The sequence below is a fragment of the Carassius carassius genome, chromosome 6 (assembly GCF_963082965.1).
Source record: "Carassius carassius chromosome 6, fCarCar2.1, whole genome shotgun sequence".
Classification (NCBI taxonomy): Eukaryota; Metazoa; Chordata; class Actinopteri; order Cypriniformes; family Cyprinidae; genus Carassius; species Carassius carassius.
This window is the reverse complement of record NC_081760.1, coordinates 1,331,988-1,356,524: the sequence shown is the minus strand read 5'-3', so window position 1 is coordinate 1,356,524 and position 24,537 is coordinate 1,331,988. Positions and strand designations below refer to the sequence as shown.

General features: G+C 43.8%; 1 protein-coding gene across 3 annotated transcripts in view; it reads left to right on the top strand.

Annotated features, from left to right (window-relative positions):
• The window catches only part of LOC132142165 (slit homolog 2 protein-like), a 77,835-nt gene that overhangs the window by 30,408 nt on the left and 22,890 nt on the right, over positions 1-24,537 (top strand). For all 3 annotated transcript variants that reach the window (XM_059551817.1, XM_059551816.1, XM_059551818.1), the window contains 7 exons: positions 11,817-11,888; positions 12,309-12,380; positions 13,128-13,199; positions 14,347-14,510; positions 14,859-14,991; positions 21,487-21,558; positions 21,644-21,715. In XM_059551817.1, coding sequence (XP_059407800.1) covers positions 11,817-11,888; positions 12,309-12,380; positions 13,128-13,199; positions 14,347-14,510; positions 14,859-14,991; positions 21,487-21,558; positions 21,644-21,715 — 657 coding nt within the window. The remainder of the gene's footprint in view (positions 1-11,816; positions 11,889-12,308; positions 12,381-13,127; positions 13,200-14,346; positions 14,511-14,858; positions 14,992-21,486; positions 21,559-21,643; positions 21,716-24,537) is intronic.

The following is a 24,537-nucleotide window of genomic DNA, read 5'->3' as shown; positions in this document are numbered from 1 at the left end:
TCAGATATGTAAAGCTGACGTCTTAACAGCTGAGTTTTATTGATTGGTTCATGGTGGTTTAAGCCGAGGGAAACTTCTGGTAAAGCTGACTCGCAGCCTGCTATTACAAGTGAGAGGCGCACACGTACACATGCAAACGCACACACGAACTGCGGTGATCGTTAAGCAGTAAATTACAGAAGGAAATCCTCGACGGCTGTATGTAATTCTCGCTGGCAGATCGAGTGTGACTGGAAAACCACACCGTCTCCCTCCTGCTCTCTTTCTGTCCGCTATTAGACTTTCAATCCATATTTTGTAATTGTAGATTACAGAGAATCTGAATTTGGACTCATCTACTCCCTCGACATGTGTGTTTGAGAAACTGAACCCTAAAGCTCCAAAATCAACAGCTTTGACGGATACATCCTTAAAATGATCCATTGAAGAAATGTGGGCTTAACTCTGTGTGTGTGTGTGGAAAGGACAGATTGACTTAAGCAGCTGTGTGTGCAGCCATTGGTCTTGACTGAAGTTTGCGGGTGTGTGAAAGACAACTTTGAGCCCTTGTCTGTATTTGAACAGGAATATTTCAGTTTGACTCTCACACACACACACACACACACACACACACACACACACACACACACACGCACACACACACACACACACACACATACATCTGCTGGAATCTACGGCAAATAGCTACGAGACTCAAAACATCTTGAAAAGATTTAGAGAAAGAAAGAGGAGGGGATGGGGGGTGGAGTTACTATCTCCTGTCTTTCATCTCCGAGTGTTTCTTTTTCTCAATTGTTTCGATCTGTTTGTCTGACAAAAGAGCGACAGATAGATCGATAGACAGATAGACAGAAAGAGAACGAGTCTGAGAGAATGGCACACATGAGACAGAGACGGAGAGAAAACGTACTCGGTTACTAAACGTAACCTCGGTTCTCTCTAGAAGAGCGAACGAGTACTGCGTCTTAGCTAAGACGCTACGGGAAAAGTCTCTTTTCACGAAATACTGAAGCAAAAAATTATCCTTAATTTTGTATTTTTGTAAAGCGCATTTGCAGCAGTACACAGCCATAGGCGAGACGGCTCGTTCGCTCATTGGCTTGTTCTGCGGCAACTGCACAGCCTATCGAGCGCGGGCTGATGCAACATCAGACCAATAAGGGCGCTTCGCGCCCTTCTTGCCACTTCCCGCCGAAACGGGTGTGGCCCAACCTATAAAAGGAGCTCGAAAAGGCTGACTCACCTGATTTATTTCATCGCCGAAGCGAAACAGAGTGAATCGTGCGCACGGCAGAGAACGCAGTACTCGTTCGCTCTTCTAGAGAGAACCGAGGTTACGTTTAGTAACCGAGTACGTTCTCTTACGAGAGCTCTCTCGTACTGCGTCTTAGCTAAGACGCTACGGGAACCCAATGTAAAACGCCGTGCGCGCAGGGATCACACACCAATAAACCTGAAGCAACGCCCAGGATTTACAGTGCACAGTCACCTGAGGGACTCACAGAGAGTCCAGGACAGAAAAGGGAAAAAGCCCTCCGTCCCATATCTAGCAGCATCCGTAGATGCGGCAATATGACGTCACACAGCCGAGGCAAGGCCTGACCAATGTGGCAATGCGGGTCTTACGCAATACTGCCCATATAACAGTCGGCAGCGCATAGCGCTCGTGAACTCAGAATTCCCCTCAGGGCCCTGATTCGTCTATACCGACAGCAGCCTTGCTTGCAAGGCGGGAACCTCCAGGTTATAGAACCTGATAAATGTAGACGGCGAGGCCCAACCTGCCGCCATACATATATCCTGCAAGGAGATCCCAGTAGACCACGCCCACGACGAGGCGATGCCTCTTGTGGAGTGTGCTCTGACGCCCAACGGGCACTGAAGGCCCCTGGAAGCGTAAGCTAACGCTATGGCGTCAACTATCCATCTGGATAGAGTCTGTCTCGAAACAGCCATTCCCTTGGAACGCCCACCGAACGAGACAAATAGCTGCTCCGTCTGCCGAAAGGCAGCAGAGCGAGACACATAAGCTCTTAAAACCCTGACAGGGCAAAGAAGACTCGAGTCTCCATCCTCCCCTGACACCGGCAGGGCAGACAGGGCAATAACCTGAGCCCGAAACGGTGTGTTGAGGGATTTCGGCACATAACCGTGCCTAGGTTTGAGTATGACTCTTGAGTCATTGGGCCCAAACTCCAAGCACGACTGGCTCACCGAGAGCGCGTGCAAATCACCCACACGCTTCACAGAAGCGAGAGCCAACAAGAATACTGTCTTGAACGACAGATGCTGAAGGCTAATCGATTGGATAGGCTTGAAACGGGGACCTTTCAAGGCCTCCAAAACCGCCGCGAGGTCCCACATAGGGACTGACGGAGGTCTGGGAGGATTCAGCCTCCTAGCTCCTCTGAGGAACCGGATGACTAAATCATTCCTTCCTATTGACTGACCGGACGCCGTTTCAGAAAACGCCGCGATGGCAGCCACATAAACTTTGAGCGTGGATGGGGCTCTGCCCTTATCCAACAGCTCCTGAAGGAAGGAGAGGACCTCCGTCACCTCACAACTAAGGGGTGAATAACCTCGAGCTGTGCACCAGCTGGAGAACACCGACCACTTTGAGGCATACAGACGTCCTGTCGACGGAGCTCTAGCCTGAGTGATGGTATTTAGCACTCCCACTGCGAGATCAGCGGGTAACCATTGAGTGCCCATACATAGAGGGACCACAACTCCGGTTGAGGGTGCCAAATCGAGCCCCTGGCCTGCGAGAGGAGGTCTCTCCTCAACGGTACCGGCCACGGGGCGACATCTGCTAACTGCATCAAATCTGGGAACCATGGTTGGTTCTTCCAAAGAGGTGCTACAAGCAGTATTGAACATCTCGTTTCTCTCACCCATTCTATCACCTGCGGAAGGAGGGAGATGGGAGGGAACGCATAAAGCGGGCAGCACGGCCATCTCCGTGACAGCGCGCTTTCGTTCTTGGAAAAGAACGCGGGGCAGTGAGCGTTTTCGTGGGACGCAAAGAGGTCCACCTCCGCCATGCCAAATCTCTCCCACAACAGCCGGACTGTTTGCGGGTGTAGAGACCATTCGCCCGTAGGAACATTGCCTCTGGACAGCCTGCCTGGACCCAGATTCTGCAGTCCAGGCACATGCACTGCTCTCAGCGAGCGCACGTTGCGCTGAGCCCAAATCAGGAGGCGTTCCGTCAGCCTGCACAGGTTTCGGGACCCGAGACCGACCTGGCGATTTATGTAGGACACCACGGACATGTTGTCCGAACGGACTATGACGTGGTGATCCTTGATATGGGGACAAAAGCGCGTCAGCGCGTTCTCCACTGCCAGCATTTCCAGGCAGTTGATATGATGGAGCTTTTCCCGTTCTGACCATAGGCCAAAGGACGGTCTGCCTTCGAGCAGCGCTCCCCATCCCGAAGTGGAGGCGTCCGTCGACACCATTTTCACACTCGGGGAAGTCCCCAGGCTTACACCTGATCGGTACCAGCCGTTCGCTGTCCAAGGTGCTAGAGCCGCAACACAGCTCTGATCGACCTTGAAATGCAGCCGGCCAGACGCCCACGCTCTGCGCGGCACCCGAGCCTTCAGCCAGAACTGCAGGGGGCGCATGCGGAGCAGGCCCAGCCGCAGAACCGGAGATGCTGAGGCCATGAAACCCAGCATCTTTTGACAGTGTTTGAGCGACACAGTCGCGCCACAGCGGAAAGAACTCGCTGCACGCTGAATGCCCATCGCGCGCTGTGGTGACAGCCGCGCCGTCATGGAACACGAGTTCAGAACTATACCCAGAAACAGGATCGTCTGACTGGGGTTCAGCGAACTCTTCACCCAATTGACACTGAGGCCGAGCTTCTCGAGGTGATCGAGTAAAACGGCTCTGTGGTCCATGAGCTCCGCTCATGATCGGGCCAGAACCAGCCAGTCGTCCAAATAATTCAGCACTCGTATGCCTCTGAGTCTAAGAGGAGCGAGCGCTGCATCCATGCACCTCGTAAACGTACGAGGAGCTACGGACAAGCCGAATGGCAGGACTGCAAACTAGTATGCCTGGCCCTCGAAGGCGAATCTCAAATATCGCCTGTGGTTTGACGCTATCTGTATTTGAAAATACGCGTCCTTCAGATCTATTGACATGAACCAGTCCCCTCTGCGAATCTGCGCGAGGAGCTTCCTGGTCGTGAGCATTTTGAAACTGCGTTTCATCAATGCCTGTTCAGCTGTCTTAGATCCAGTATGGGCCGGAGACCCCCGTCTCTCTTGGGCACCAAAAAGTATCTGCTGTACAGCCCCCCCTCGCTTTGAGACACAGGCTCTACAGCCCCTTTGCTCAACAGTTTTGATATTTCGGCCCGAAGTATGTGTGCTACTTCTGTTTAGACCGTAGTTTCGATGCGCGCTGAAAAGCACGGTGGGCGTCGAGAAAACTGTAGCGAGTAGCCTCTCTTTATAATGCCTAGCACCCAATCCGAAACCCCTGGAAGCACTGACCATGCATCTGCATGAATGGCTAAGGGCTGGATGCGAAACGCGCTCTGTTGACTGGGCAACGGCGGCGCTCGAGTGTGCTGCGCATCTGAGGCGGGGAGCGCGCTGATCACAGCGGGCAGATCGCTCTTCCTCGACCCCGTTCCGGCACTTAACCGACTGGAGGGAGGCTGAGCGGGTCCCGTGGGACTCGATATATCTGCGAGTAACCATGGGCTGCATGTGTGCACTTTTACCACTTTCAACTCGCTGTCTGCCTGTGCAGAATGTACGTGCACGGGCCTCGTTTTTACAGAAGCCCCGCGCCGTATGTGACATAGTGTATGTGGGCACTGGGAAGTGGGCACGTTTACTATGCGGCGCGCTCGACCGATCTGTGTCGATCTTATGTGCGCTAGCCCTGTGTGCAGGGCTGTGCTTACATGTGGAGATGGGCACTGGGTAGTGGGCATCGTCACTGCATTTATAGCACCATCGGCCGTGGCCGGACGAGCATGCACGGGTTTCGTTTTTACAGAAACCACATGACGCGTGTGACATAGTAATTGTGGGCACTGAGGGGTGGGCACGTTTACTATGCAGTGTGCGCGACCGACTTGAGTCGACATTATGGGCGCAGGCCCTGTGTGCAGGGCTGTGCTTACATGTGGAGATGGGCACTGAGGAGTGGGCATCGTCACTACATTTATAGCACCATCGGCCGTGGCCGGACGAACGTGCACGGGTTTCGTTTTTACAGAAACCACATGACGCGTGTGACATAGTGATTGTGGGCACTGAGGAGTGGGCACGTCTACTATGTAGTGCGCGTGATCGACTTGAGTCGCTTTTATAGGCGCGAGCCCTGTGTGAAGGGCTGTCCTTATATGTGGAGATGGGCACTGAGCAGTGGGCATCGTCACTACATTTATAGCACCATCGGCCGTGGCCGGGACACCAGAAATTACACCTTTTTCGGGAAATATCTGGGTAGCCGTGATAACGGTTTTCGTGTGCAGGCAAGCGGGCAACCGTACAGGCTTGCGCATTGCAAACAACGCTGAAACAGTCACAATCTCTGGAAACTGAAACAGCGGCGCGCTTAGGTGAGAGCCCGGCCGCAGCGGAACTCGTACACCGGCGCTTCGATGAAGCAGCCATCGTGTGTAGTGCCGACGCAGCGTCATGCAGCATGCGTAGATGGCTTTCCCAGGATGGCTTCGGGGCTCCCGGCCTCACCGTAATCCTCTGCCGCGGTCCCCGCGGCGCGGGGCGACGGCCAGTAGAGCGAGAACGGGGGTCTCGAGCTGCGTTGCTGAAGCTGTTGTGATAACGGCTTTTGTGTGCAGGCAAGCGGGCAACTGTGCAGACTTGCGCATTGCAGAAAACGCTGAGACAGTCACAATTCCTGGAACTGAAACAGCGGCGCGCTTGGGTGAGAGCTCGGCCACAGCGGAACTCGTACACCTGCGCTTCGATGAAGCAGCCATCGTTAGTAGTGCCGACGCAGCGTCACACAGGAGGCTTTAGATGGCAACACCGCTTTTGCCGCCGTCCAGCAGAGGGCGGACAAAGGTGCGTCGCTATCGCCTGTTCCACCGGCAGAAGTGAGTGGTAGTTCCTGTTTTTAGCATCATCAGTGTGGAGAATGCTAGTGAGACAGACGAACGAGTTCGTGCTGAATATGGAGCGTTCCAAGCCTTCGCCACCTCTTCGTGAAGCTCAGGAAGAAATGAGGCGGGCTTTGAGAAGTACGCTCATCCGAAAGGGAAATACCATCCAGCCGGGAACGAGAGGGGGGGGCGCTGGTGCAAACCACTCGCGGCCGAGACTCATCGCGGCCAACACGAGCATTCGCCCCGGCTCCTTCTCGATGTCAGCTCGTCTGCTGGGCTTCTGAGCAGAAGGCGCGAGATCCTCGGAGCTGGCCCAGCCCTCACTGCCCGAAGCTAGCAGAGAGCGCGTGTCCTCTTCCCCCGACGCGGCCCTGAGATCGACTTCCTCGGACGACGCGCCGGCAAACAGCTGGCGCTGCCCACCGGGAAGCGATGCAGGGGGGGCCGGTGAAGCAGGGCGAACCGGCGAGCTCGGTTGAGCTGAAGACGGTTCCGGAATCCGCTGGAAGCGATGCTTTTACGGCGCCTCAGCGCAGCGGAGAATGCAGGCTCAGAGAAAAAGGCCAGGCGAGTCCTCAGAGTCACCATGGCAACAGCTCGCAGTGGGGGCATCCGCCGTCAGCGAGCGAGCGCTGCATGATCTTCACCCAGGCAGGAGACACAGATGACGTACCGGTCTCCCTCGCTGAGTGGGGCTCTGACGAGCCGCAGGAAGGCATCTTAAAAAAGACGCGAGCTCTTTTACGAGTGTGTGTCGCAGGGCGAACACACACACACACATAAAGAACAGCTTGGATATAACAGGATTGAAAGGATATAGGTGCCGGATAGCGCAGCAGGAACGGCAATGGAAGGCGGCGATGCCAGCAGCTTCAGAATGGCTCGTCCTGCTGATGTGCTTTCTCAGACGGCGCTTGCTTCCTCCGTGATCCAGCGATGCGTGAGCTTCGCTGAAGAGATGAAAAATCAGGTGAGTCAGCCTTTTCGAGCTCCTTTTATAGGTTGGGTCACACCCGTTTCGGCGGGAAGTGGCAAGAAGGGCGCGAAGCGCCCTTATTGGTCTGATGTTGCATCAGCCCGCGCTCGATAGGCTGTGCAGTTGCCGCAGAACAAGCCAATGAGCGAACGAGCCGTCTCGCCTATGGCTGTGTACTGCTGCAAATGCGCTTTACAAAAATACAAAATTAAGGATAATTTTTTGCTTCAGTATTTCGTGAAAAGAGACTTTTCCCGTAGCGTCTTAGCTAAGACGCAGTACGAGAGAGCTCTCGTAAGAGAACAAGTGGTTGTGGGAAAGTTGGTGGTTGTCTGTGTGCACCCACACTGGCACAATCAAATCCCGCTCTCTCACATAAACACACACACTGAGGTCGCTCTGACTTTTTGACCCTGAACTCAGTGTAGGGCTGGATGCACAATCAACAACATGAAGTCATGAATTTTGATTTACCTTAAAGAGTGTGTTATCAGATTAGTGTCTCGTGCCTTTTTTTTATGTGTTATTATATTGCAATATATAAATGCTTATAATAAGTAATTATATAATAATTCATAAAAAGTATTAATGATTAAATATCCATTCCATTTGTTCAAAAACCCAAAATCGTCAAATTCTGGAAAAATTAAATGAAGTTGTTGCCACTGGAGAAATAGATGCTAATGAATGTAATAAATAACCTTTGGTTTAGAGTGTCTGTATGTTTTTGTCATGTTTTTTTTTTTGAGGTCAGAAGCAGATGCATTATGTTTGGTAGCAAAAGTCCATATGCAACCAGTGCAACATGTTTTCTTCTGTGAGTTAATTGTTTTTAAGTGGCGTTTTTGATGCAACTCTCTTTTCTCAAGCAAGCATATGGTTTTTATTTACTTTTTAAATGTGTGCATGCTTTTGTCATTCAACATTTTATATGCAGTATCTCACTGATATCCCATTGATATTGCCCATTTCTCTTTATTTCAGGAATTTATGAATCTAGCTGCAATCACGGATTCCACAACTTGTCCTTTTACCATTATATTAATTAAATAACCTGTGTTGCTTCCCAAATTTTTTGTGCAAAACCAGTTTATAAGACTGGTGAATGCCCACCTCACCAATATTTCAGTCTGCATCTGTGTGTGTGTGTGTGTGTGTGTGAGTGTGTGTGTGTGTGTGTGTGTGTGTGTGTGTGCCCTCAGAGCCAGGCTTACAAGAAGAGTGCTGAATGCCTCGAGTTCATAAACACCTCCCTAATGAGCCTCTCAGGGGAAAGTAAATGATCAGTGCTCATTTCTTCACAAATCCCTCTAACATCTGATAATGTGTGTGTGTGTGTGTGTGTGTGTGTGTGTGTGTGTGTGTGTGTGTGTGTGTGTGTGTGTGTGTGTGTGTGTGTGTGCCATTTTCATGGATGACAGGTGGTCTCCCTAACACCACTGGATGTTAAAGAGAGAGAGAAAGTGTGAAGCACACATTCACACTCACAGAGCACTAATGCATTTTCAGTGTTTGTATCAATGCGTCTCTGCTGTCAGCGGATCCCTGCTACCATATAGAAAGAGCAAACGAACAAATGACAAATTAGATTAAAGTTGTGATGAATCAGAAGCAGCGGCAGATGTTTTTATACATACTGTGATGTACAGTACATCAAAGTGTTACGCATTATCAAAAAAAAAAAGATGATGATGTTGCACTCAAAAATGAATGTGGTCAATTTTAAGTGGAGTAAATGATTAGAGAAGTACGTTTTCATCGACAGATCCAGTTATGACATTTTGCTTAAACGTTATGAGATCCAAAACAAACAAAACATTGAAGCACGCATGTTCACAATAAGATCTATATGTTTCAAAATAGGGTGAACTGTCATTGCAACATTAAATTAAATACACAATATTCACTCAAAACTGGAACTGGCACAAGAAAATTGCAAAATGGAAATGTGTATCAGCCAATGTCAATAATCTCAAATTGCCAAAAATCAGGCGATTAATCAATACTTTGTCCTGCATCTAACTAAAGCGAACCTTAAAAAAATATAATGTGAAGAAAGAAAAATAAAAGCCTTGAAAGATGGTGTACAAATTCAGAATTCATCAACTTTGGCAGTAGATTGACCCTGGTTCAAACTTAAAATCTCTTCAAACGCCGTCTGAGTGAAATAACCGTTTCTGATGCTGTCCAAGCAAATCCAAACACTTCCAGCTCTGATGTTTGCGTGCTTATCGTGGCATTCAATGTGTTGTTTCTGGTTCGTCATACTGGCGGTAATGTAAGGTTTGCTATCAAAGTCTCGTGGATGTGATAGCATCTCCGTCTGTCTGTTTCTCCCTCTCACTTTCCACTCATTCTGCTCTATCAGTTTACTCTTCCATCTCTTTCCTTCCTTCTTTTTTATTCCGCCAAAAACGAATTAGGATTAATAAACGAAATTTCATATTTTAACAGTGTTGTTTTGCTCAGCCACAGTGTGGCTGCATAGTGCTTTGCCAATCAGTTACTTAAAGTCTTGGGGCCCAGGACAAAATGTTAATCGGTGGGCCCCTTCTTCCAATAAGAAGGCTATAGTATAGTGCACTTCACTGGGCCCCCTTGTTACAGGGCTCGGGACAACATTCGTGGTTTCTCACCCCCCAAAAACAGCCCTGGACCGCACTGGATGGAACTTAATAGTGACTGGAGCAAACTTACAAGCCTTTCAGCAAATCAGTTACAAACATTATACATATATACATACATATAACAAAGAAACCCAGAAACGAAGGGTTCGACCAGGCCAAGATAACAAACAAAAATAGCCAAGCTGATACCCTCTAAGCTACCTAAAAGAAATAAAAACAGATCAAAAGAAGAAAAAGAAGAAGAAAAAAATAACACTGATAGGATTTCATTGAGTTACCCTTCTGATATTTTTTATCTTCTTTAATTATTTTTATTAAACATTAATATATCTCTGAGTTGTTTGTGATTTTTTTTCCCCCATGCTTAATAGACATAAGTAATCCTAAACAAAAACATTTATTAGATGTTGGTGTTTGTCCATGCTGGTAAGATTGTACTGCCCCCTAGTGGAGGAAGATGAACTCCATCACTGAGGCTACATGCAGACGAGTGTGTGTGTGTGTGTGTGTGTGTGTGTGTGCGCGCGCGCGTGTTTGAGTAATTCTTTTTGATATTATAAATACCTGTCTGTCTCCCTGGCATTTTCATTTAAATCCTGTTGCTCTGTGATTGGTGCTGTCATGTGCCACTCATGAAAATAAAAATGAATAGAGCCCTCAACAGACAGGCAATCTATCTCTGTCTGGCCTGACCTTGCTGCACACACACACACACACACACACACACAAACATTGTCAGTGTCTCGTTTTTTGGAGACTGAGGGCCTGGCTCTCATTATGATTGACGGCTGAGGAATTTGATTGACAGGTCTGGCTAGCTTCTTTACGGGAAGTCGTGGCCTAATGGTTAGAGAGTCGGACTCCCAATCGAAAGGTTGTGAGTTCGAGTCCCGGGCCGGCAGGAATTGTGGGTGGGGGGAGTGCATGTACAGTGCTCTCTCCACCTTCAATACCACGACTTAGGTGCCCTTGAGCAAGGCATCGAACCCCCAACTGCTCCCCGGGTGCCGCAGCATAAATGGCTGCCCACTGCTCCGGGTGTGTGCTCACAGTGTGTGTGTGTGTGTGTTCACTGCTCTGTGTGTGTGCATTTCGGATGGGTTAAATGCAGAGCACAAATTCTGAGTATGGGTCACCACACTTGGCTGAATGTCACTTCACTTTAGATGAACTGGCTCTAAGGAAATTAATTGATGGGTTTAATTAGTGCAGGTGGGCTCCTCATAACTCTTCATTATATTCATTCAGATGGTATGATGGTAACACATTGCGGTCGGCGTCCTGTACAGGCACAGATGAACCTGATTAAAGCCGATTCCCATTCAGTTCACGCTCAGGTCATGTCAGGATGACATTTTTAAAGAGCGCTGAAGACTTTAAATGTCTGCTCTGACCAAGGAATTCAGTTAGAAATGTTTGTTGCGTTTGATCTTGCAGCTGTTATATTTGAAAAAGGCAATATTTACTTTTGTTGTTTTATTTTTTTTAGGTCTTGTTTGAACACAAGGCTATTAGTTAGGAGTAGATCTTCTTTAAAATGCCAAAACAGTAAATATAAAGATGTGCAGCATTTAACTGACATCATATAACACATTTTTGTTTTTTATTTATTGATATTTAATTACAAGAGGGACGTTTCAGATTAGACCTTTGAATATTGTCTTGGACAACCACTGAACTAATACACTGAAATTATTTAATCAGTCTGATTTATCAACTTATGGCTTCGGAAGACTTAGGGTGTAGTGCACAAGTCAAATGAAACACTTTTAAGACTCTTCACTTTTATGAAAATTTGTTATGATTGAAAGCTCCGGAAAGATCCCATTTATTATTATACCAAACACAGAACAGAACATTTCTTCATGCCTTCTTCTGCATTGCATGGAAGAAAGAAAGTCATACAGTTATGAAATGACATGAGGATGAGTAAATGTTTTTATTTTTGGCTAAATTAAGATGTATGTTGTACAGTTTGACAGCTGATGTCTCAGTCTGCCTTTGCTTGTATTGTACAAAACAACAGCGAAGGAAAACAATTCAGTGTATAAAGAGACATGTGAAGAATTACTTATGATTGTTATTGTTCTCTCTCTTTATTTACCAGTGACCTGAGTGAAAATCAGATCCAGGGGATTCCCAGAAAAGCATTCAGAGGAGCTACCGAGATCAAAAACCTGTGAGTCTTCTGTATCTATGTGCGAACGAGAGAGAGAAAGAGAGCTTTGGATTAAAGATAGTGTGCTTTAATGAGATGCCCAGGCATACTGACCATCACACACACACACATACACACACTCACATATGTGGGAGGAGTGGGCAGTGCAGGTAGACAATAGTAGAAGAGAGCACAGCAGAAAGACTGAGAAGGCTGGAAAGTGAAGAACAGTGATCGGGGAAGAAGACTGCGTGAGAGGGAAAAAAAACATTGAAGGACAGGAGAGTGAAGGATGCATGTGTTGTTGTTGTTGTTTTTTTAGTAAGGATAAGTAGTTTTTCTGAGAGTGTATTATTCTATTTCCATAATCACTGAACATCAAACAGAAGAACCGACAGCATCATCTTCAAACATTATCTCTTGTCTTTCTCTCTCTCTCAGGCAGCTGGACTATAATCAGATTTCCTGCATTGAAGACGGAGCGTTCAGAGCTCTGCGGGATCTAGAAGTACTGTGAGTATACTGCATGTGTGTGTGTGTGTGTGTGTGTGTGTGCGTGGACTTGCGTGATTGTGTTCTGTTGAATTTAAGCCACTGCAGAGATCTTTTCAGATATCATGTTCGTATAATACTTGGGTCAAAGCTGGGCCACACTGGTTTTCGGGGACTGTTCCAGAAACTTTGTTTGATTTTTAGATTGAAACTGAGATTAAAAAATTGTATATTCATGTTGAATTGGTATGGATTTCTCTGTATGTAGACGACATGCTGTGGTCTGCTGAGTCTTGAATGATACATGTAAAATGCATATCTGTTTTTTAAAGCGGGATCAGTGGAATAATCCTGTTAGAGAGAATGGAATCAAGACAGATAAATGGGATTGTGTCAGGTTATTTTATTAGGATTATTTATATGATGCTTTGTGACAGACGTGACATGCATGAAGGCATTTTGATATAATGCAAAAAAAAAAAAAGGTCTAATCATCTATATAAGATTGTGCATGGAATATTGTTATAGGAAAACATCAAAAGGCTAGTTCACTCACTTTCAAACTATTCCAAAGCATTTTTTCTTTTCATGCAGAACACCAATTGAGTTATTTAGCATTATGTCTAAGATTATTTTTTTTAAACAATGAAAGTAAATAGAAACCTGGGGCATGCAGCTTCATCTGGTGACATATCACTTATTATTATATATGTTTGTTCATTAAATAGGTCTGTGAAATGATTATCTTTCTCTGTCTTTGTTTCAAAGCACACTGAACAACAACAATATATCTCGTTTGTCAGCGGCCAGTTTTAATCACATGCCCAAGCTTAGGACATTGTGAGTATCTGACACACACACACACACACACACACACACACTCAAATTTCGTGAAACCAGTCCTCCAGACTGTTGTCGGCATGTTATCAAGCACTTATCATGCTGGCCCTTGATAAGTGTGATTATGGGGTAATAGCGTTTAATAACCACATTAATATGTATGTTTCATTAGCATGCATTTTGTAGATTGGAGTCTTTTGTGTGCAACCATGATTTAATCCCATTTAAATGATGAGCTAAAGTAGCTAATTGCTATATCAGCATTCTGGACCTTGTTAGCTCAACGTCAGCAATAGATGATGGAAAGAAAGCCAGTGAATGCCAAGATTTGTACCATGAAACATACAGACGTTTTTCTCTATCAAATGAGAGATAGCTAGTAAATTGTCCTGTAGTGTGGTAACTAAAAACTGAAAAGGTAACTCAAACTAAAAGTATATAAAAAATAATAAATAAATATTACTTTTTAATTTTTTTTTGTAAAAAATTATAAAATAAAATATTTGTTTTTGTAAAAAAAATGTAATGAAAATAAGGAATAATGTCATGGCAACTAACTGAAATAAGATGAAGTTCTATAAATGTTAAATCTAAAACTTAAAAAATATTTTTAAGGTAAATAAAAGAAACACAACAATAAAATACTTTATAAATGACAGAAACACATAATGAATAACTTAAAAAATGAAAAAATATTTAAAACAAATTTAAATATACAAATAAAAGGTAGTTCAAAATATTAATAGAAAATATAAGTATATAAATAATACTAAAATAAAACTGTTATCATAGTTACCAATTTATTTCCAAAGAAAAAAATAATGATTAGATTCAGATCCGGATTATTTTACTAACTACAATTTTCATCATGTTATTTGTAATCTACACAGCACTGCAACTAAATAAGGTTAAAATTTGATTTGATCATTAATATTGTTAAGGGAAGGACTCCTAAATGTGCAGAGTCAACAGAGAAATCACTGTGTATGTGTTTGCACGTTGTCTGCAAGTAAAAGACCGTAATTAATGAACATGAAATTGTCTGACACAAAGTCGAAGATGCTCTCTCACACACATGGACACAGGTTTTATCGACATATCAGCTTCGACTGCCATCAGACCTTCAAATGACTCTTTCTTTCTCTAGTCGTCTGCACTCAAATAATCTGCTGTGTGATTGTCATGTGGCCTGGCTCTCTGATTGGCTGAGACAGAGGCCCCGCCTTGGCCTCTACACACAGTGTATGGCTCCGCCCTCCCTGAGGGGCCACAACATTGCTGAGGTTCAGAAGAAAGAGTTTATGTGTACAGGTAGGTTTGTGTGCGTTTCATTTGTGTGGCTTGTTTAAAGGAGATAAGAGTTTCGGAGAATAAAGAGAATAAATAAATGAATTTGCTGTTTTGTCAAAGCTTTCTTATTCTCTCCATTTTTGGCTGTTCTCTCTTTCTTTGCTCATGCTTTCAAGACTTCAGTGAAGGAAAGTTATTTGGGCGTGGGCAAAAAACTTTCTTCACTTCGAAATGGATTTAGTTGCAATATGCAGTCCATAACTTTTTAGCTTGAGAAAGTTTTTTAATTGAATCCAACCTTTAGACTCAGCTTCCTCTGTGTAGCACACACCGCTGCATCCCTGTCATCTGTGTGTACGTGTGTTTTAGGACCCCAGTCACACTCGTCCTGTAGTGTGCTGCAGTGTCCTGAGCTGTGCACCTGCAGTAATAATGTAGTGGACTGCCGAGGGAAAGGACTGACTGAAATACCCACCAGCCTGCCGGAAACCATCACTGAGATGTGAGTGAGGAGCTGACACACACACACACACACACACACACATTTGATTATTTTATTTGGAATGACAAATACTAATTAGAACAACAGCATCCAAATATTCACAAAGAGCCTATTATGTTTCACCTGACAATAAAGACAATGCAAGTTGCAACCACATTCAGAGAGTAGGCTATGGATAAAGGTGACATCGTCTTCTCCAAACATGCAGACTGCCTATGATTGCTGACACAGAACAATATCTGGCTGTTTGCTTAGAGCTCTTTTTACTCAGTCCAGCAATCTGCAAGCCTCTGACACATAATCTGTGCACATGTCCCAAGCTACCAAAAATAAGAATAATCAGTTTGATCCTGTAACCACACACTGCCAAAGCATTTGTTAATGACTGATACTTTAACATTTTCTCAGAAAAGCACAAATCCATGTAAAGATCAAAACAACAGCCCACTTCCAGAATCAGAATGTTCTTAGAAAGTTCATTGATGACTACGATGTCTGGAGTGTTTGGGTATTCCATGAGAACACTTCTAAGAGAGCTTATATTATTATCATTCAAGTTTAAAAACCAGCTAATTTTAACAGTTTTGTTTGTATGTATTGCACTTTGTCCAGATACTTTGCGCAGTTCTTGAGCCGTTATGTTTACGATGCGATCATGACGCGCGATGTAAAGTCCTTTAAACGCGGGGCATCCGTTCAGTATGTGCGCTGTGGATTCCATTATCTTACCGCTGTGTAGTAAACAGAATGGTTCGTGGTGTTTTGGGAACCACAAAGAGAGGTTGTATTTGGTCGGGAGAGTTTGCAGCCGAGCTTTAATAACAAATTTTAAGATATCTTCGTTGATGGTTGAATTTTGTAACGCAGAGTGTGAGACTGTATGATCCGCGCTCTGCAGACATGCAAGTTTCCCTTGAAGACGCAGGTTAACCCAGTAATCACGCTGTTGTGCTGGAAAGTATTGGAGGATTTCATACCTGCACGTCCGGCTATTCAACCTCTCACTGGTTCCAGTGTGATGGATAGATGCCTCAGCATACACATTAGGATCCATAATCTGCCCCTGACTGATATTCACCTGCTCCCCACCAGTATGTGCCCAGTTCAGCTGTATGTTGTTATTGCTGCACAAATCATTCAGATCGGGCCAATCCGAACGTACTCCGAATCCCGTAGCTCTGGTATCCAGCTTTCCGCTAGATTTCTTCCGGAAACCGAGGAAACCTGGTTCTCCGTCTGCAGCATAGGGGACCTTACGTTTGCTCAGATCCAGCAACAGTGAGCCCCGGGCAACTTCACGAACTGTAGGGTCATCGTTATTCAACATATGCAGTAGATGCTTTACTCTAGTCGCTGTATAAATCCACTCAATGTTAGGGATCCCCAGTCCCCCTTCGGATTTATTCATAAAGAGAATACTTCTTGTTGTGTGTGTGTTAAGACTTAACCATTTGCTTACCAGCTGGAAAGAGCTATATCTCGAACGGCCTGGAGTTTCATACAGTTCGGTAGAGGACACTGATCTATCAAGTCTAGTCTGCTGGAGTATTCTTTGCAGATATCACTGACTTGCTCGTGCCTTTCTCCTGCCACATTAAACATATGTCCTAAATAATTGTATGATTCGTGTCTTGAATAAACTCTAATTGTGCTTCCAGCCATTATGAATGATGGAGGCTGATCACTCTTGGCCTTATACCATCTATTACCCCCGCTGCGTCGTTCGTAGAACACTGCACATTTACTATTCTTAACCTCGAGTCCAGACCATTGCAGAAAGCGGTCGGTGTATGACAGCATGTTGGTAATGACGTTCTCCTCTCTTGATACTATGAGGACGTCATCGGCAAAAGCCTGAACTGGGTTTGGAGATGTAATACCAGGCGGGGCAAGGAGACATAGCCATTTCAGCCAGTGGTTTAAGGCCAGTATGAAGTTCACAGCGCTCCAGGGACATCCCGTCTTAATCCCAACTTCAAGTTTAATCGGTTTCGTTAGTTGATGTCCGCAAATCACTTGTAAAAAGGAATTGTCATATACATTCTTGACTGTGTGTGACTGTATGTACTGTTCCGGCAGTTTTATTTCCTCAAGGGAATGAAGCATTACGCTATGTGGTAAAGAGCCAAACGCGTCTCGAAAATCGAGAAATACCGCATAGAAACGGGAGGATTCATGTTTAAAATCATCGATGGCAGTCTTCAAACAGAATACGTGCTCATTCATTCCCTGCCTCTCTATGTATGCTTTTTGTTTTGTTGACAATGTTCCTGATTCCACCAGCCAGGGTAAAATTCGGCATAAAACACACTTCATAAATACCTTGTATATAGTGGGGAGCAGTGATATATCTCTCCAGGTGGAGGGATCTTCTGGAATGTTATTCTTTTTGGGGATCCTATATATAATAGCTCCCTTCCAAGAATCGGGAACTTTCCGGTTAATTAAACAGACATGAAAAATCTGAGTTAATGTCATTATTGAAAATAGTTTTGTTGCCTTGAGCACTTCATAAGTCACACCATCTGCACCACATGCTTTGTTGTTCGGGAGACTACAAAGCACGCTTGAGATCTCCTCTGCAGTGAAGTCCGAAGTAACGGGGGCATCTTTCGGGTCCTCCAGGTCGAGAGCGCCGCACCACGGAGGACTGCCCATCTGTTGGTGTAACTGTGCTGGTTGGCATTTCGCAGCATAATACTCATAAACTTTATTCATATCATTTATCGCAGGAGGGGGGTCTGGGTAAGTGCTTTTGTTTAGAATTATATCTATTGCCTTACTCCTACGGTGTTCCCAAAGATAGGCTAGTTCGTTTCCGCTTACCACTCTGGGTTCTCTCATACTGTTGGAATTTGTCGCTTTGTTGAGCGCCGGCTGGATGGTTTCCCGTACGAAGCGCAGCTGCTGATTTATCCATTCAGTGCGCGTCTCTGAGTCGGGCCTCGGTGAGAGTGCTTTACAGAGGGGGAATTTCCGAAGGATTCTTACGGTGTATTTTAGCAAAGGTATTCCTAATGGTCTCCCATCTCTGTGAGTCGCTGTATAAGATCCATTTCTGTAGTATACTCCAGATAAGATGGTTATAAGTTTAGTCCAGTAACGCGGGTTAGTTCCAGTGAATTGTATTGTTTGTCTGTCATTAATTAGTTTAACATCCAGGGTTTTCCTGAACTCTCTCTCCTGTGCCTGAAAGCACATCCACTCTTGGTCAGAAAGTGGGCGATTGTACTGTTCAAAGTTTGCCCAGGTGGTATACAAATGTTTACTTTCAGGACAAACATTTGTCGGGTCATGGATTCGCCATCCGATGTTTTGGATTTTACCGCTTTTTAAAGCAGCTTTGTATGTAAACTTCAAGGTTGAAACCAAGCACATTGCGATTAGTCCTGATAATAACATAACTGGCTCTTTTCTGCGTTTTCGCCGGCAGCTACGACGGGTGTAGATGTTACATTTTAGTGCAGCGGAACCACGTGTGAACCTGCTGCCGCCGCCATGAAAGTGTCTCTCACACACACACACACACACACAGTGAGAGTTGTATCTGTATAAAATATGTTAATTATGGAGGCCATGCTGAAGTCATGCGCATTAATTCAGTGTGGAAATGGATTTATTTTATCAATGGCATCTCTTCTGTGGGCCAACGCTCTGCCAACAGGGCCTGGATTGAGACACACATCTTTTTTAAACTGTTGTGCCTCTCACGGTCAGGGTCATTGTCTATCATTTCTCATCCCGTCTTGCTCTTTCTGTCATCCCATCGTTTTTCTTCCTCTGAAAGCTGCATGCAGGGCCTTGGCAGATGAGTCGGATTATCTCATTTGGCTCCGGTTGAATGAAATGTGTGTGTATGTGTGTGTGGGTGTTTGTGTGTGTGTGTTTGTCCACCTATGTGGGAGCCTGATTTCCATGCCCTGTCAACTTTAGAGAGCTTATCTGATTTATGACATATTTGCTGTCAAAGAGAAGAACAGATATCTTGAGAGAGACAGCGAGAAGGCGAGACCTTTTAAATAAGCATTGCTATATGCCGAATGCTGGAATACTGAATGAATAATATATTTATGATTCCTATTACTTGACTTGGCAGGTTGGAAATCTACAGCTGATGTTAATTTGTCTTTTATTGCATTCTTGGAATTTAAGCTCTGTATGCAACCCATCCAAGTACACACACACACACACACACACACACACACACACACACACACACATTTGTTTTTGTGTAAAGTGTGTTCATCCCATAGGTGTAATGGTTTTTATACTGTACAAACTGTATATTCTATGGCCCTACACCAACCCTACACCTAACCCTAACCCTCACAGGAAACTTTCTGCATTTTTACTTTCTCAAAAAAACTCATTCTGTATGATTTATAAGTGTTTTGAAAAATGGGGACATGGGTTATGTCCATAGACTCTATAAAAACATGGACGTAGTGTCCGTGACGTCACCCGTAGACTCCTGAAGTGTGTTTTTGAAGCCTAAAGTGTGTAGAGCGGGCCGTCGCCATCTTGTCAGCGCGTCACCGCGCGACTCTCCCTGGCAATCAAACATGGGCAAAAAGGCGGGAGCTAGTTGCTGTAGCCACACCCACCTAGCACGATGGCAGTGTCAGCAGCGGCAATCCACCTGTCACTTAAGTGGCTACGCCCTTAATTATGCAGAACTTTAAGTCTTAATATAATTTAAACGGATGAGTTATAAAAAAATTCACCCCCCTCACAGTTGTCATGAAGGGCAAAATTAGCTATTTAGACCAAAATCATTTTTTGAACCAGGCTGTAAACATGTTTTTTCCTGCTGTAAAGTTGGGCATTTTAACATGGGGAGCCTATGGGACTGACTCCCTTTTGCAGCCAGCCTCAAGCGGCCAGTCGATGAATTGCAGTTTTAGTCACTTCCTTATTGGCCTCACGAGAGAGAGCGGGAGGTTGGCGCTCGGTTATGTCCTCATAAGTCACCCTCTCCTTGCAATACCTGTGTCATACCCATGTCATTATACAGAGTTGAGTCCTGACACAAAAACAAGACAAACACACACACACACACACGCACACGCACACACACACACACACACACACACGCACGCACACACACACACGCACACACACACGCACACGCACACACACACACACACACACACGCACGCACGCACGCACGCACGCACGCACGCACACACACACACACACACACACACACACACACACATCCAGAACAGTGAGTAGCCATTTTTTGCACTCTGAGACTCAAACCTTTGACCTTTGGATTACAACTCAACTCTCTAACCCCACATTTAATGAAAATTGTATTACCTCAGATGTACAGTTTTTACAATTTAAAATACTTTGATTTCAGGGTTTTATTTAGATTTGTGCGTGCATGTGCGTTTGTTCAAAAGTGCACTCGTACACCAAAAGTACACCAAAGCATCATTTTTGGTTTATATTTGTAGAAATACAGTAGTTAGCCAGCAGCCATGTATGGAAACCTGTTATTGCCATAAAGAGTAAAAAATAAAAAAAAAGGTTTGAAATAAGGAACAAAGTAGTTTGCAACTATGAGATATAATGTCACATTTTGACTATAGCCAGGCCTTTTGGAAAAACATGCCTCTATCTTTTATTTCACTTACTTTCCATAAAGGTATGTAATATCACAGAATATTATAATAATATGTTGCAGAAACATAACTAAAAGTATGTGTTTTCCATGATCCTGGGTTGCATTTTGAGATGCAAAGACACTGCATCTGTGAGATTTAAAGTCAGAATTATGAGTAACAGCATCGTAACTGTGAACTATAATGTGCCTAAAGTGAAAATAATGAGGAAGAAATCATGATGGTCTTTTTATTTTTGTTCAGAGTGGGTAACAGACTTCCAAAGACATTCAGGTATTCCTCAAGTGAAAGTGACTGATGAGAGGGAGGTTACTGAGATCAAGTGTGACGGAGGCCTTATGATGAGACGATTCATGTAACATTCAACAGTTTTGCTACAAATATAATTGCAGTCTTTATCTCATCTGCAATAAGTACTGTTCTTTTCCCAAAGGGCTTAGCAAGAAAACACTGAGTGCGCTTTTAAGGCAATGTTAAAATGTCAATGTGTTTATAATTATATTTTTTCATGAAACACAGATGTTGGATTTTGTTTTTGGTCTGATCTAATCACACAAGCACACACTCCTTCAGACATGGACACTACCTCAAACTGAAAGTACAGCAAACACATGATGCATGTGAATAAATGCATCTCAGAGATATTGACATTAATCTCACATTGATTTCCCCCCTCGTTTGTCTTGGTGCCTCTCTAAATTTCTGTAGTGCAAAAACTCAGAATTAATATCAGAGATTACAAAAAAAAAAAAAAAAAATCATACTTTTCCAATAGCTTCTTAATATCTGGCCATCACTAACTTGGATTATTCCCTCTGTCATGTGCCCTGCATTTGTTGATCTGGTTTATTCTCTCTGTTCACAGCCGACTGGAGCAGAACTCCATCAAGGTTATTCCACCAGGAGCTTTCGCACCTTACAAACGCCTGCGGAGAATGTGAGTGTGTGTCCATGTGAGCACACATACATACATAACTACACACTTATCCCTCATTTTCTCTACATTTCTTCTTTTTTCTCAGAGATTTGAGTAATAATCAAATAACTGAATTGGCTTCAGACTCCTTTCAAGGTCTCCGATCTTTGAATTCTCTGTGAGTATTTATGTATGTCTCTCTCTGTGTGTGTGTGTGTGTGTGAGAAGAGAATGCAAGAGTTATATTAAGCTTCCATTCTTCAATTATTGATGATCTGACTCATTCAAGCTTTTAGAGAACAGAACGGATAAATCCCTGTAGAGCCGGAGTCAAACATATGGACACTTGTAATTTCAAAATACGAAGAGTTTTAAAGGTGCCTTCTTTAAGTTGTAGAAGTACTGTTTTATAGGATTTGTTGGTAACACTTTAGTTTAGGGACTAATTCTCACTAGTAACAGTTGCTTATCAGGATGGATATTTACGGAGCCCTGTACATGACATGCAAGAAAAAATAAATTAATTGTGTGCACTAGTGGGGGAAGTCGTGGCCTAATGGTTAGAGAGTCGGACTCCCAATCGAAAGGTTGTGAGTTCGAGTCCCGGGCCGGCAGGAATTGTGGGTGGAGGGAGTGCATGTACAGTTCTCTCTCCACCCTCAATACCACGACTTAGGTGCCCTTGAGCAAGGCATCGAACCCCCAACTGCTCCCCGGGTGCCGCAGCATAAATGGCTGCCCACTGCTCCGGGTGTGTGTTCACAGTGTGTGTGTGTGTGTGTGTGTTCACTGCTCTGTGTGTGTGCATTTCGGATGGGTTAAATGCAGAGCACAAATTCTGAGTATGGGTCACCATACTTGGCTGAATGTCACTTCACTTCACTTCACTTTCACTAGTGTTGTCATGGTACCAAAATTTCAGTATTCGGTACCGATACCAGTGAAAATCCACGGTACCAACACAAAAATATTCTAATTAAAAAAAGAAAAAACACTTTTTATTACTAAAAATAAAACCAATGCCATTCTTTATACTTATTTACAATTATGTTTAAAGTTTTTTTTTTTTTTTCAAAGTTGTCTTAATTAAATGTAAAAAAAATTTTTGATAAATAAAGGGGATTTTCTATTAAATTTTAAACATGGAAGAAATATTGTGTGATTTATTTCTTTAAAAAATAAAACAGTAGTAGCAGTATCACATACATTCTACTAAATAATAGTAATATTTCTAGCAGCATGCCTTTATGTAGAAATGAACTTTTATTTTGACACTGGTTTTACTCAAATGAAACGGTAAAATGCTTGTGAAGTGACTCTATTCTGGTGATGTTGTTTATGTATTTATGCTGAAATTACTGCAAGCGTCACGCGCTTCAGTCTATGTAGTAAACAAACCCGCATGTCTCTGCCATTCATTAATTCACACAGACACGTGCAGAACATGCAGGATTCATATTTCAACCAACTTTTGTGGCTTAACATTACAGCTAGTGGTCCATACGGAGATTTGATTTGATTAATTTATGCTAACTTTGACAAATTCCGTGACTGTCCATATTAAAATGTTTCATTTTCATGACTGGATTTTGAGATTCCGTCCGCGTTTTCTGCTTCGCTGAAATCATAGCGCTGTATGCGTCAAGAACCGGGTTGACTGGGTCCTCGGTACCACCGGTACTTAAAGAAACCTGGTACCGTCACATTTTAATTTTTTTAGTACCGACTTGGTACCGAAGTACCGGGTCTTTTGACAACACTAGTGTGCACAATTTACTAATTCGTTCCCTTGATGTACTAAAACATGCACAGGATTACTATTTAATTCCCCTGATTTGCGAAGTCATACGCATAATTTACTAATTCGTTCTCTCGATTTATAAATCTTGTGCACAATTTAGCAAATCAAGGGAACGAATTAGTAAACCATGCACACGATTTAGCCTACAGTTTTTTTCCTGCATATATTTCTAGTATAGTTATAGTTCTTATAAAGCACATATCAATAGCTTATTCTGCATGAGCATATTTTAGATCCCTTAATCCAACCCCATACCTAAATTTACCAACTAACTTACTATGATAAGCAGTAAATTAGGAGTTTATTAAGGCACATGTCATACTGTAGTTAATAGTGAAAATTGGTTCTTAAATTAAAGTGTGACCAATTAAAAAAAAAACAAGTAAGCTTGGTAATTCCTAGACTAAAGACGAAAACAACCATGTTTTTACTGTATATGGCTTAAGCCTTAGAATATTAAACACACTGTGTGTTTAAGGGGGATAGGATGTATATGTCCTACTTGCTTGGTCTGTGTGTTTTCTTTGGTTTACATTACTGACCGGGTTCCAATGAGCCAGAACTTTCTCTCTCTCTCTCTCTCTCTGTCTCTCTCTCTCTCGCTCGCTCGTTCCCTTCGGACAAGCCTCTTAAGAACACCAGCCAGCCATTTCAAATCTCTCCTGCTGAAAAAATACATCTTCAAGCCAGAAGAGTGATCCAATGCGAAACATAAGCGAACACACACATGCAAGTCCTGATATGACATCACAGTAATGAAATACTTCACATGCATGCTCAGACAGAACACACACACTGCTACACACTGATTAGTTGCTGAAAGAACGATCAAATTAGTCCAAATATTTATGGAATAAACATACAAAGGCACAACTTTCTGTGTGGGCTGCACATATGTAGGATATCAGCGTAAAGCCAAAGCCATAATGTCATTATTCAATCTAAAATAAAAATGCCAAGAAATGTTTAGCCCTGCATGGCTCTTTTGGATTAGTCTTGAATTTCCTAATATTCATTTTTACCACAACTGTAGCTTTTGCATAGGATTATGGAGCATTAATACACGAGATAAGATTGATATATCGTATTCATAATAAAAATATTATTGTGCACATGTATTTGGTGATTTTACTTCATGAATCTTGGTCCGTATTATTATGATTTTATTTGTGTTTAAATATGATTCGCCGGGTGGTGCA